At 36.4% G+C, this 15,381-nt stretch overlaps 1 protein-coding gene across 1 annotated transcript in view; it reads left to right on the forward strand.

Annotated features, from left to right (window-relative positions):
* LPCAT1 (lysophosphatidylcholine acyltransferase 1) overlaps nt 1-7,100 on the forward strand; it is a 55,904-nt gene extending 48,804 nt beyond the window's left edge. Inside the window, exons 13-14 of the mRNA XM_070747043.1 lie at nt 3,083-3,221; nt 5,458-7,100. Of these exons, the coding sequence (XP_070603144.1) occupies nt 3,083-3,221; nt 5,458-5,633 (315 nt within the window). The 3' untranslated portion in view covers nt 5,634-7,100. The remainder of the gene's footprint in view (nt 1-3,082; nt 3,222-5,457) is intronic.
* The last annotated feature ends 8,281 nt before the right edge of the window (nt 7,101-15,381 follow it).

The following is a 15,381-nucleotide window of genomic DNA, read 5'->3' on the forward strand; positions in this document are numbered from 1 at the left end:
TCTATTTTCCTCCTCTAAAATCTAGGTGCGTCTTATCAGCAGGTGCGTCTTATAGAGCGAAAAATACGGTAGTTGTAATGACTTAAAAACTGATAGTCCTTAACTTACAATTGATCATTTAGCCCAGACCTGGGCAAAGTGCGGCCCGGGGGCCGGATGCGGCCCACCCGCTGTCTGTGAAGGAAGGAAGGAAGGGGTGGGCAATTTATTTATAATTTATAATATAATTATAACGAATAATTATATAAATATAACATAACATAATGTATAATTATAATTTATAATTATAATATAATTAACTCAGTTCTATCCAATAATATACAGTACAGTGATCCCCCGAGTTTCGCGATCCCGATCATTGCGAAAGGCTATATCGCGATTTTTCCACCCGATGACGTCACTCCCTTCCTTTCTCATCTTTCTTTCTCTCTCTCTTTCTCTATCTTGCTTCTTCCTCTCTCACACTCTCTTCCTCCCTCTCATCTCTTTCTTTCCTTCTCTCTCTTTCTCTATCTCTCCCCCTCTTGCTCTCGAGCGGCAAGCGAGCAGCCGGGCGGGCGGGCGAACGGGCAAGCGGCAAGCGAGCGGCCGGGCAAGCGGGTGACGGGCAAGCGGCAAGCGATCTTGGGGTTTCCCCTTTGCCTGGGCGGTGGGAAGACCCAGGGAAGGTTCCTTCGGCCGCCCAACAGCTGATCTGCTCCGCAGCGCGGCAGCAGCGAGGAGCTGAAGATGGGGTTTCCCCGTGGCAACGGGGAAACCCCATCTTCGGCTCCTCGCTGCTGCCGCGCTGCAGAGCAGATCAGCTGTTGGGCGGCCGAAGGAACCTTCCCTGGGTCTTCCCCGGGTTGTCCCCGCCGCCCACACACAAACTCCACCATCTGCGCATGTGCAGCCATGGAAAAAGGGGTGCGCATGCGCAGATGGTGTTTTTACTTCCGCACCACTACATCCCGAAATATCGATTATCGCGAGGGGTCTTGGAACGGAACCCTCGCGATAATCGGGGGATCACTGTATATTAATTATATTAATCCGGCCCTCTAAAACCATCCCAATTTCTCATACGGCCCCATGGCAAAATTAATTGCCCACCCCTGATTTAGCCATTAATGTTATGACAGGTCCCCACCCTCCCAATATAATCCAACCCAGCCCTGAGCTTACATCTGGAACACCTCTGCAGTTGTTCATCCTTGCAACTGACCACAGAGACATAGCAATGCATGCTCCTGACTATTTGCCCCCCCCCCATCTTCCTCACCACCACCACCCCATAGGCACTGTGCCTGCTTTGGGACCCAAATGGATTCCACACTCTCCTCCCCACCCCACATCACCTAGTGCTCACTTAACTTTTGAAGACTTAAGAGCTGAATACGTTTGAGTAGAGAAGGAGGACATTGTTGGGCCACATGGCACAATCACTCAAGTAGCCATCTTTTTCTAAGTGAAAAATAATTATCTTGATGTTATTTTCCTCAGTAAAATGAAGGGCAGGAAACAGCATGTAGTATCTCGGGGTGAGGGGAGGCCTTTAGAGGCGCAAAGCAGGTGGACCTGTGCTTATACTATGCCCCGCAGGGTCTCCCCAGTCTGAGCTATCCCCATGGTTCACTTAATGACATGCATTTTGTTTAATAAATGCATTGGAGAGCAGAGATGGGAAAGGTTGTTAAAGGAGGCAGTTTACTTAACTGTCCTCCTATCTTCCAACCATCTCAGTTGGGTTTCAGGCCCGCTTACAGCACCGAAACTGCTTTGGTCACGCTGATGGATGATCTCTGGCAAGCCCAAGATAGGAGTCATTCCACTATCTTGATGCTCCTTGACCTCTCAGCGGCTTTCGATACCATTGATCATGGTATCCTTTTGTGATGACTGCAGGGGTTGGGAGTGGGAGGCACCGTAGTTACGGTGGTTCTCCTCCTACCTTTCTGGTCAGTCGTAGTCGGTGTTGGTGGGGGGACAGAGGTCAGCCCCTAAGTCCCTCCTTTGTGGGGTGCCTCAGGAGTAGGTTCTCTCCCCTTTCCTGTTTAACATCTACATGAAACCCACTGTGTGAGATCATCCAATGACATGGGGTGAGGTTACAGCAATATGCTGATGACACCCAGCTTTACACCTCCACCCCGTGTTAATTCAGTAAAGCAGTGGATGTGATGTGCCAGTGCCTGAAGGCTCTAAGGGTCTGGATGGGAGTTAACAGGCTCAAAATCAGCTATAGCAAGATGGAGTGCTGTGTGAATTGCCTCCAAAGGACTGTTCCATCCGTCCATCTTTAGTTTTGGGGTGGGGGGAACAAGACATTAACACCCTCAGAACAGGTCTTCTGCCACATACCTCCCAGCAGCCGATCAGGACCCACAGAGTTGGCCACCTCCTGGTCCTGTCAGCCAGACAATGTCTGTTGGCAGGGTCATGTGGGAGGGCCTTCTCTGTGGCGGGGCCGGCTCTCTGGAACCAACCGCCCCCAGAAATCCATACCTCCCCCACTCTCCTAGCCTTCAGGAAAGCCATAAAAACCTGGCTCTGCCGACAGGCTTGGGACCATTGAGCAATACTATCTAGCTCCTGCCAAAGAAGACATGAATGAATGATTTTATTCTAAAAGGCTTTAACTGTCTTTCTACTGTTTTTTAATCGAGTCATAAGGAGTTGGGCGACTTATAAATCAAATAAATAAATAAATAAATAAGTCCTGAAGGCAATTAACAATGCAGCGGTTTCCTCTTTTTTTCCCTTGTGCATAGTAACTAAGGCACAATGTCCTGATTGCTTCATTAATCTATGTACTACTAAAATACTTTTCCCCATAATATTTATTATTGTTTCCTATAATATTTAACTGGGTAAAACAATGCCTCATAGGACAATGATTTTTGAAACATTGGTACTTAAAATGAGCTAACTTGGTTAATTTTTGTGTCCAAAATCTGGGACATATAACTCCTGAGAGAATGAAATTTGGGAACTTGCATAGTTTTCTGGTACTAAATTTAATATTTTATTTCGTCGTCTCGTACTTAGTAATAAATTTGGTTCTTTTCTGGAACATCAAATAATAGGTGTCCATATTTTACAGATGTATCAATCAGAAACTGGTGGTATAACGGAACAAGAGTTAACTTCCATCCTGAAGAGCGCCATGGGTGTTTCAGACATTAATGTGTCAAATCTTTTTAAAGCTATAGATGATAAAGAAAAAGGGGAAATTACATATGGTAAGTCTATTTTGTTATAGATTTTTGTGTATCTTTGTGTATGGAAATCAGAAAAGGCATCTGGAAACAAAACCTATCCAAACAGAGGAAACAATGCCTCCATCAAAGCAGGCAAGGTAATCTTCTAAAGACAGACCAACAGTAAAACCCACATTTATTCACAATATTGATGATACCTAACCAGGTAATGAAAGGTCTGCAAACAAACAATTAATATTGTTGATATGTTGAGAGCCGCCCTGAGTCCATGGAGAGGGGTGGCACACAAGTCAAACTAATTTATTTAAAATAAAGCTCAGACAGCAACAAGATCTCCCCAGTTGAACCTTGAGCTAAATCTACAGTATATCCTTCTAACGGTATCTGAACAGATATTGAGGCTCAAAGGGAAGGAACAAACTTCAAAGCTACTGTGCAATTCCTTCTTTTGTAATAATTACACTTAGAGACTGCGGTTGCTTGTTTTTTTATATAGATTGTGGGTTGCGTATTTATGCCCATGCCATATGTGTAAATAAATAGATAACTCACAAAATATATTGCACTGCATTCTGTGGTGTAATTCATATTGAAGCCTTACTACATTTTGACTGACACTAAAAGATGGAATGCAACTACTTGACAGTGTTACCCATTCCTTTTAATTGCCCACATTCCATATCAATGAAATAAAGATGTGTTCTTGAGAGAGAATCATTTATGGCAATCCTGTAATATTATCTACAATTAATATTGCAAAACCAGTACCCCTGGTCAGTCCTACCACATTTTCTAGGTTGCTCTATATCTCCCTTAGTTTTAAGTTCTTCTAGTCCCTGCTAGAACAGTTGACATATATCCATGCTTCTTTGACAATAGTTTCTTCTATGGGATATACAGAAATCTATACTATCCATACAAAAGAAAAAATCCCATCCTAATCTGGTCTTTGTTACAGAAAAAGTATATAGTGTTTCTTTTTTCTGTTCTTAATTAAAATATTTTAATTTCTTTTACCACTTCTTTTACCTTCCTTCTTATTTTAAAAATTACCCTTAAACATGATGGGGTGAAATGCAGAAGTTAGGATTTTGAATTGCATTCTAAGGAATTCTGAACATCTTGGGATTTCTTGCTAGAAAAATGAGCAACAGCGAATAAATATAATTTCTGAGCATTTGTTAATATTTTTTCACATTTTTCTGCAGCATGCAATTATCAAAATAGAATGTAATCATAGGGTGCATAATATAACTTGAGATGGGCAGTAGCCGTCCGAGAAAAGAACATTTGAAATATCATAAGCAATAGATATAGTTGCTTTTGATGAAAGATAATGCTGTTTATGTATCACAATATCAGAGGATATTGTGGATCAGTATTGAGAAACAAACAATGTAAATCATGGAAAACAAAAATAGTTTCAAAAGCACTCTTTTACACTACAGTGTTCCCTCGATTTCCGCGGGGGATGTGTTCCGAGACCGCCCGCGAAAGTCGAATTTCCGCGAAGTAGAGATGCGGAAGTAAATATACCATTTTTGGCTATGGACAGTATCACAAGCCATCCCTTAACACTTTAAACACCTAAATTACCATTTCCCATTCCCTTAACAACCATTTACTCACCATTATTACTGGTACTCACCATTGAATATGACACTTAGTGATCCTGATATTTATAAACATAATTATTTATTAACAATAATTATTTTTTTTGTTATTTATTTGCAAAAAATATTAGTTTGGCAATGACATATGACATCATCGGGTGGGAAAAACCGTGGTATAGGGGAAAAACCGCGAAATATTTTTTAATTAATATTTTTTGACAAACCGTGGTATAGGCTATTCGCGAAGTTCGAACCCGCGAAAATCGAGGGAACGCTGTATTGTTCTTTAACTTTGGTTCTTGCAGAATGATGATGATGATGTCTGCAAGGCCCTGTTATAATTATGCACTCTACAATGTATTGCTTCAAATATACTATAATACTAAACAATTATTAAGTTAGCAACTCACCTTAAACATTTTCCTTAAAGGAAAATAAATCATAACTTAGGCATGATTAGACAAAACTTACTAATATCAGTTCTGTCACCATGAACTTAGTTTCCACTGATTTCAGTAGACCTAAAGCATAACTAAATTTTCATTCAATTGTATACAATGCTTTTAATTTAGTACAGCAAAAAACAGCTACCTATGATAGTAATTATGCTATGATTGTTGCAACTGTCTTTTTTCCATTTCTAGATGATTTCCATTATTTTGCTGAAATGTTCCCAAACTTTGCTGAAGAATACCTATATCCTGATCAAGTGGAGTCGAAAAGTTATTTGGAAACTCCTGCTCCTAATGGATTCTGTGCAGATTTCAGCCCACAAATTACTGAAAATAGAAGAAATTCCCTACAGAAAAAAATGAATTAATATTAATAATTCGGTCATCCTCTTGTAGTGAGAGGAGTATGTCCTATCTAGGGCTTTCCATAATCACACAGCTGTATAACCTGACGTATGTTAGAAGTGTGGATGTGTGAGAAAGAAAAAGAAAGAAAGAGAGAGAGAGAGAGAAAGAGAGACAGGCGTATATGAATATTTTACTGCATTAATGAGCATCCTTGGTTTCCTATTGGAAAGATCACTTTTTCCATCAGCAACTTGGAAAGTAAAGAATGTAAACAAACCTTAATTTGTATACTTAAAAACAAGATGCTTGCATATTTATATTCATTGTTTGATTTCATGTACAAACTGTCCTACAAAGTGTGCATGTGAAAAAAAATACTGTAGCTCCTATGGTGTCAAGTGCACTTCGGTGATTAGTGTTATCCCTATTTAGGGAATTCTTTGTGGGCCAGATTCTGCTTTCCTTTTTTACAAGGCAACATTGATCTGTCAATGGCCTTCAGAGCAAGACAAGCTCAGTTTCACCTTTTTCATTGTAATCTTGTAGGTAGCTAATGGGGGGAAAGTATGGAAAAATATTTTTACCTAGGGAATTGTTTTTATTGTGTTTCCTTGTAAAATGACCTTTTTTGAACTTTTCAATCCATCTTGATATCAAAAAGAATAAGGGAATTTATCAGGATTGTGTGCATTTTGTGCTAAAAACCCAGATTTTAGCACAAAAACGCAGATTTTATACTTCAGAAAAGCTGAATTCCAAAGTCTGTCTCTCAGTCCTATGAATTAGGTATATTTCTATATTTCATGTTGATTGGCTTATGAGTAAAAGAAGGTGAACAAATGCAAAAGAATAGATGCAGACTAAGAAACACTGCCTCTCACAATTGGAAATTCAGATCATTCTCAGCCTTAAGATCTAGAAACATGCCTTTTTAAAGTTTAAAATTCTCAGGATAGCAAAATCTGCACTTAAATTAGAACTTCGATATTTCTGGGTGGATCATGGAATACACACAGCCTTGCTATTTCCCTCTCTTCTCTGTCACTGCTGCATTTGAGTGTTCTAGGCAACGATAATTAAACAAGGGTCATTTAAAAAGCAGCTTCAACGGCTTTTTGCACAGAATAAAATTTTCTATTACCGTAGATTGAACAGGCATAAAATAAACTTGCTCTATTATAAATTCCTAATAATTATTATTTGGTCACCAGTTTTAGCTATATGATTTTGATTGAAAAGAATTTTTTTGGTACTAAATTTGTTTGTTTTATATATAATTCCTGACTTTATAATTACTTTTCACTGAAAAATTGCAGGTTTGCAAAATGTTTTAATAAGAAACAGTTGTTTCTGTTTCGAAGTGGGCTGTTCAGCTATTCTAGAAATGAATTTCAGTCTCAAAATGGAAATGTGATAAGGTCAGAATGGCCTGTTTCAGAGTCAGAACAACTGTTTCAAACTGAAAATAAAGCATTTTAAGCTAAAAATATCTCAATTCAAGTTACTTTGCACTAGTTGCCTCTAGTGAAAACCTAGTGTCCTGGTTCTCTCAAGTCACTAATGTTAGTAATCTTTACTACAACTTTGCATAAAAGCTGGTTTATTAGCTTATTATATTTTGTATATGAATATCTTTCCTTCCATAACCAATAGGATCATAACATTTTGAATACCTTTTTAGATTATATACATTTCTTTTTTAATGTGATCAAATGTTTACAAAATTTTGAAAAATACATACACATTGCTTTCATCCAGTCTTAAACTTATTTTCCTTCCCTCTTAATCTAGTCTATGGGATACATTTATCACTATTTATTCTTCCCACTAATTCAGTTTATTTCCCAGGAATTCAATCACAATCTTTTACCAAGGTAATTCTCTAATCTCTAAGCCAGACAATAATTTTTCTCTACTCTGAATGCTTCTATTATAAATGACTATTCTATGAATGTACATCCACAAAAAACATTTTAATGCAAGCATTTAATTTGATGCAATGACTAAATTTAGATGTTAATATAATTATAGATCAAATTGAAGTATAATCAATATACAATATATCTCACACATAGATAAAGGAGAATTAAACAAAGTACTTTAAAAAACCCTAATTCTGTTTTGAGACATGTTTATTACAGCTCATCTGGCAGTGTAGTGCCTACAAGTTGACACCACACATAGAATATATACACAGAAAGCACTATAAATTTTAAGTCCTAGTGGTTAGAAGTATCTTGTATCCTTGACCTTTCAATTTTTTAGCCACAGATACCATATGAAGTGCTCTCTTTTTTTCAAAATTCAAAAGGAACTATTTCTTTCCAAGTAACTAAATAAATATTCTAAATAAATGAGATTGCTGGTTTATTCATGTGCCTGTTCTGTTTAGTCATAATATTCTATTAATTGGCATAAAGATAATACTGCCTCTTTTAAATCTTAATATCTGTGCAAAAAACCTTTTTGAAACTTATAGATTAGTGTATTTCAAGTTTGGGACCAAAGATTTTTTTTCTTTCTTTTAGGTTGATAGAGCTGCTGTGATCACTTCAGGCTTTCTACTTTAGTGGGAGCAGCTTTTGATAGATTTTAGACTGACTGTGGGATGATGACTATATTAATATAGAGTCCTACTGTGCAAGTAATTGCCATAACATTTTTATATTTCCTGCTATCATTTCTATGTTAATGTAGGGGTGGCTTGTTTTCATAATGTTTCAAAACATAAAGGTTTTTACATATAGTAGCAGGAATGGATCTCTTGCTATCAAGTTGCTTTTATTTTGCTAATAATGCTTTTTTGAAGAGCATATGGAGAAGGAGGTTTTTAAAAAACCAAGTCCTCCTCAAAGATTTTCAAAGCTGAAATCTATTTAGAATGTGAAATATATCCTCTATTTTAAAATTTGGGTAAGATGGGATAAGGATAATGCAGATGAAGGCTACGTTCAATAGTATTACTATGGACTTAGCCACAGAATGATGCTTATCCTTTTGTTTTACCTACTTTGCCAAATTAGATATACAGTTTTGTGATGACATGGATGATTGTTTGCATAAATGATTCTTAGCTGACATAATCTAATACTTCTATAAGTCTGGTCCTCCCTCCCTTCTGTTCAGTGAGTTAAACTAGTTTCTGCAAAGTATCAGTAAAGTGCTGTTTTTTTCTTAAAACCAAAATATTGATTTTAATGAAACCTCAATCTCAGAATTCCATTCATTATTCTCAATTATTTCTCTTAATAATGAATATACTATTGATTCTGGTTGTTGATTCTTAAGTGTGACCCAATTTCAAGAAAACAAAGGGGAAGATTTAAAAAATATATTCTGGTATAGATTAATGCTGTTAGGTGGGACAAATTAAACCGCATTACTGTCTAATACAGTAATTGGGCATAGCTAGATAGAAACCCATAACTTAATAACATCTTGTCAAGGGCCTTATTTGCAGTTCACGGAGGCCCCCACATTGATCACCGGTATCACTTCCTTATATGTAAGAAAGGATTCTACAGTAGTACAGTTGAATAGGAAATGCAGTCTCTTGTAGAGTGAGGACCTCTTTAAATTTTTAAAATCCTTAGTAAGCAGAATCAATGGAAAGGCATTGTGTAAGAAAATTTTGGTTCAGGAATTTCCAGTAGAGAGCTACAAAGTTTATCAGAATGCTTTATTATATAGCCGAGGAATTAAGTTCCATGGTAGGAAAACAAAAAGGCTAATAGAAAGGTTATTCCCTTGCTAATTTTTTTTATTATTATTCTTGTTTCTCTATTTTACTAAAGGGCTTTAAAAAACAAAACAATATGCCAAGGCCCAGCTCAATTATTTGAAGAGAAATTCAGAGAACAACTATTATCTGCTTCAGAGTCAACTAATAGTGAGATATATATATCAGAGTTGCATTCTGCTTCTCCCTCCAATTGGTTCCTATTAAGCCACAGAAAGCTTCCCACCATATGGGATGTTTTATTGCATTGTATGATTTATATGTACGGGTTAGACATCTGTGCAGACTCTATCCAAGCAGCCAAGAGATACAGAATTTCAAGGTGGAATGCCATTTTTTCTGCATAGCATCACACATGATTAGATCAGATCACCCTAAACACTCACATTACATTTTTGGAACCACAGTAATTAATTTCCCTCCCAGATTTTTCTCTGAACCCCAAATATTTACTGTTTCCATTTAGTATTTCCATTTCTATTTTGTCTTGCAAGGAGCATGTGCAAAACGTTATTGTCCCCCTCATGGACAGACTTTCCAGTATATATCTTTGGTCCTGAAGATCCTATTCCACAAGTGCCATTGTTGTAGAAGAAAAATTCTCTCTTCAGATCAATCTTTTTCTATCTTGGAAAAGGTGATTCAGTAAACTCTTGTAAAAATTGCCAAATAGACCGATTCAGCATAATCATTTGTCTCGGTTGTGAATTTTCCTTGAGAACGAGCATATAGATGGCAGATTCTAGCATTTCTTCCTCTTAAAACCTATTGTGTCCCAGAAACTGTCTAAATACCCCTTTTGCTCTTTGATTGCAGCCTCTCTTTCATAGGAAATACCAAGAAGCTTCTATTGTATTGATACTTGTACAGAGGAATTATTTATTAAATTGACAAAGCCTTCCCAAAAACCTGCCCCACTGGAGACTAAGCAGGACAAAACTAGGAGGAAAAAAGTCAGGTTGCTGTAGAGCAGCAGTCCCCAAACTACGGCCCGTGGGCCGCATGCGGCCCGCTCAGGCCATTTATCCAGCCCACGGGTGAGTGACAGGAGCACAGGTACATACTTTTCTTTTAATTAAATTCTCTCCTTAATGTTCCTTCAAAAAGTACAACACCAATTATATTTCTAACTTATTAACCATTATGCCAAAGTGCTTCCTTCTTTCTTTATACATTTTTCTATAAACCAAGAAAACCTTGTATAGCCAATCAGATGTTAACAAAAGAAAATTAAAAATACAACATAAACATATATGCATTTCAGATTTCTTCCCTCCCTCTAACTAGTATGTTCCCATTTTGTTTTTTACTTTAAAATAAGGTATGTGCAGTGTGCATAGGGATTTGTTCATAGTTTTTTTTATAGTCTGGCCCTACAACAGTTCGAGGGACAATGAACTGGCCCCCTGTGTAAAAAGTTTGGGGACCCCTGCTGTAGAAGTTCCACCTTGAGTTCTTTTCCATGCCTGCTTCCTTCTTTCTACCATTGCTAGATTCACTTGTCTGAGCCACATAAATGCTTCACAACAGAAAAAATTGGGATGAAGATCCTCTCCTACCTCAGCATAGTCAAGATCAAAGCTTAGGTATCTTATGAACATGTTTCTTTGGGGAATACCTCTTTCTTATTTCCATAAGTTCCATATTTTCTTAGCATGTTCCAGAAATTAAAATTGGGTCTTATGGCATCAACTTTGCATTGATTTTGATCTTCTAATCTTATTAAAACTACTGGTTTTTAATAGGACTGTTGTCACTTTTCAATGCTGTAACTAGCAGTTTCCCTCATGCAATGGATTTATATTCTTAGGATATGGCGTCTTCAAAACAGAACTGACATCTGAGTTTTAATTGTCCATAGCTTTAAGTTGAATGTAACAAGCTTCTCCATACTCAGACTGGAATTACATCTTCAAATGTTCCTCTCCTCTGGAATTTTATATAGATTTGAAGCAGCGGCGGGTTCCACTTACCCATATACCAGTGCACTGCATGCGCATCCTGCTGATTCAGTCGCCCCTCCACATGCGCACATCCCCTCACGATTTTGCTTCTGCATATGCGCAGGAAGCAAAAAAGGCCCAAAAATTCGGGAAAAAGGATGGCACTGCCCAAGGGACCAGCAAAGACGGCACCAAAGCGGTCGCGCGCAAATTGCACAATCTGGCAGCCATGAACAGGGCTCCCAGGGCGTACCGGTAGCAACCCACCACTATTTTGAAGGCGATTACCAAATATGATTAAAATACCCATCTCCCAATTCTGTTGTAGTGGAGGTCTCTTATTCCAGTTGTCACTCTCAGCAAAAACCAACATGGAAGAAGGTCTTGAACACAAGTTATAATTCTCAGAGACATTCTTCATTGCAAATTATCTATATGATGAAATGCCACAATTTTTACCGAAGATTCCTACCTACCTGTTAGATAATAAGTATAAAATGAAGCTCACTTTATTTTTAAAAAACCTCCCTTAATGCTGATGATGATAGCCTTGTAAGGTAGTCGCAAGGAAATACACCCTAATTTTACCAACAAAAATCTTCTTTAAAAAATTAGATCACAGCTGCCTCTCAATATCATTGACCAAATATCCTATTACATATTTCCCATTACACACTTGTGGCATTCCATAAGGCAATTCATTCAGTTCCAAGCAGTTTCCACTTTCCTGAAATGTATTTCAAATAATTCTGTTGGAGATTAATTTATTTTCTAATTAATTTTCATACCTTTTATTTCCTGCAGTCACTGTACTTTTTATCTTCAATTCTTTCACTTCTTTCTTTTCATATCCATTCAGATCTATTCTTGACAGGAAAAAAAGTCTCCTTAAGATTTTTCATACCACTTTAAGTCGGATCTAATCTAGTGACTTTATACAGTTGCTTGCATCTCACCAACTAGAATGTAAGGCAGTGTGCTTGCATATACTGTACTCAGTTTATTGCAAAACATTGATTTTATGCCTTTGCTATTAGGAGCTATTGTTGGAAAGATTATTACAATTTAAGAGATTTAAGTCTAACTCAATCCTCTATTGAATTTAGTTTTTTTCTTCTAAATATTAACTACTCAATCCTATCTTGGGGGCTACAGTCTGTCCAGGTGGTGTAATTCAAAAATACTCATGGGGTTATTTATCATCTAGAACCAGCCTTTTTCTGAAGGAGTAATGTCTTTTCCAGTTCAGAGTTCAAACAAATCCCTTTGTGCAAGTTTCTTGTTCATTATGGATTATCCATATAATTTTCCCTAAAGCTTTGTAGCTCGTCTATTACATAAATTTATAAATACCCTTGTAGAAAAACTATTTGTGGCAATTTCATAGAAATAAAGAAGTCAGGATCTTTGGAATTTTCCAATTCAAAAAACAAAATTTTCTTACATTGATGGGATTACCCAAGTAATGGGCTACAATATGTTTTATAATTCATTTAAAATGTCCTCTATTGACTATGACACCTTTAAGAGAATAAGGCCCATTACTATAACTAATTGTTACACAATAAAATTTGTAATAATCTTATCTTGGAATTTATAATTCAGGAGCTATACATGGGCAACTCTTTTTGTACCCCAAATGTCTTGTAGATTTGTTTACAACCCTTTATAATTTCTAAATTAAAGGAGCTTAGTACATTTTAAAGGGAACATTTTACATGTTTTTGTATAATGCATATGATATTCATTATAGAGAGAAATATGGTTTGAGAGCAGCATAAAAGTTTGATTCATTACAGGGTGATAGGCACCTTTTAAATTGTGACAAACACATTAAAATCTGTAGTGGCTAATTTACATCTAGAATAACCATATTTATAGATTTTTTTAAAAAAAATTAAAATCAGTAATTTTTCTCAACACTTTTTGAGATTACTTTGTTACAGCTGTACTTAATTTGGATCACTGCTTGAAGGCAAGTAATGATTCAATCCAATATCCACTTAACTCTCGGTAAGTTTCATAAATTGATATCTTTAGAATTTTTCTGTAAATTTACCTTTGGACCAATAACCTTTGCTATTATGGCAGTAGCTATTAACTGTATTATCTGTCAGGAGATCTAACAGGTTAGAATCAAACATTAGTTAAATGCTGTATGACAGTCAATAATGCTGAAGTTCTTTATTTAAAAAAATGATTTCGGGGGACAGTTTTCCAGTGGAGTATGTATCTTTGCATCCATTGTATGATTAAATGAAGAATCCTGACCAATGCATTTCTGATACAAATGTAATTTCCCCCCCTGAGTTTCTGGTTTGCACATGTATATAGACATTTTTATTATATAAGAAACATCATTAACCACAGTCCAAATAGGAAAATATGTCCCTGAACTTGCTATGTTAGCAAATGTTTGGGATGAGGACCATGTATCAGCTGTTGCTAATGATGTCATGTTGGCATTGCAGTGCAATCCAGAATTACAAGTATAGTCAAGTTTCAAAGCTGAAATATTTCACTTCATTGTCTTTTACTGAAGTAAACCTTTCAAATAATTCCTCTTTTTTGTACAGTGTCTTTTAAGTTTATACAGTCTAACTATATCTGGTATCAGCACTCTTCAGTGATTTCCTAAAGGGAATACCTCACTTTGAGCAATTTTTTTGTAACTGTTAAGTGAGTAGAATTATGTGTGTTTGTTTTTAATTGTAAAATGCTATAAACTGAACCATGCCAAGGAACAAAATAATCATGGCTTTTATGGTTTACCATTGTGAGATACTGATTTCCTTAAAATGAATTTTTTGTTTGTTTATAAGAATTGGGTCTTTTCAAGATTTTAATTATGCATTGTGGCATCACTGGGCATTTTACCCTGGTTGGATTTTTTTTAATTTGACTGGATTCTGGTAAACTTAATTTTGAATGTGAATACAAATTAAAAGAATGGGGAAAATATTTTATAGTTTTTGTGTATTTCTTAATATTATAACATTCATAACTTTGAAATATGAACCGCTAGATTATAAAATAAAAGGAAAAAAATTCTGTAAAATTGCATAAATAATACAAGAAAAAAACAAATAGGCTGAAATGAGATATTGAAAGGGGGATTTTTTTAGTTATGATCAATAAACCATTAATTGGTGTATATTTATTTACCGGTATTTATTTATTGTAGTATTTATATGCCACTCACTCCAAACGGACTCTGAGCAGCTAACGATAGAAATAAATACAACAATAAAAACAGTTAAAATCTAATAATAAAAGTCAGTAATAACATAAAAATATACATACTTGAAATGAGCCTAATTCTAGGCCTGCCAGAAAAGACAGGTCTTAACGGCGTTCCGGAAGACTGGTAGGGTGGAGATAGTGCGGATCTCTGGGGGCAATTGATTCCAAGGGTCGGAGCTGCCACAGAGAAGGCTCTTCCCCGAGATCCCGCCAGCCAACATTGTTTGGCAGACGGGATCTGGAGAAGGCTAACTCTGTGGGCCCTTACTGGCTGCAGCGAGGTATGAGGGAGGTTATTATTCAACTAATTTGTAACATTGTTTCAATTGTAAATCAAAACTGAAAACCAAACTAAAAGGCCAAGAAATGACATAAGAAGTTGGATGTGTGTTGAAATCTTATCTAACATTAAATTACATTTTGCAATTTTCACATTTAAATTAAGATTCTTTTAAAATGCAAATTACAGCTGTCTGATTTCATCATTATAACAGATGGGGTGAGTAAGTAGGTTGGTTGTAATCTTCAAGTAATCTCTTAATATTGATTGGCATGTATTAAGAATTGGGAATCCTGACACTCTTATCATTTTTGGTTGTCTTAAAAGCTGCATTTACAAAATATACAGACCCAAACAGTCCTATAGTAGAAAACAACTGTTATTAAATAAATGCACCACCATTGTATATCTCATTTGCCATTAGTGGATCTTGTAACCTATATTTGACACAAATTAAATTATTGCAGGAGTGGAGGTAGGATTTTGCACAATCCCAAAATATAGTTGCTGCAGACTTAAAGCATAGTGCACGACTATGGAGTTGCAAAATGGAAAATGTGTAC

The sequence above is a fragment of the Erythrolamprus reginae genome, chromosome 3, assembly GCF_031021105.1.
Source record: "Erythrolamprus reginae isolate rEryReg1 chromosome 3, rEryReg1.hap1, whole genome shotgun sequence".
NCBI lineage: Eukaryota > Metazoa > Chordata > Lepidosauria > Squamata > Dipsadidae > Erythrolamprus > Erythrolamprus reginae.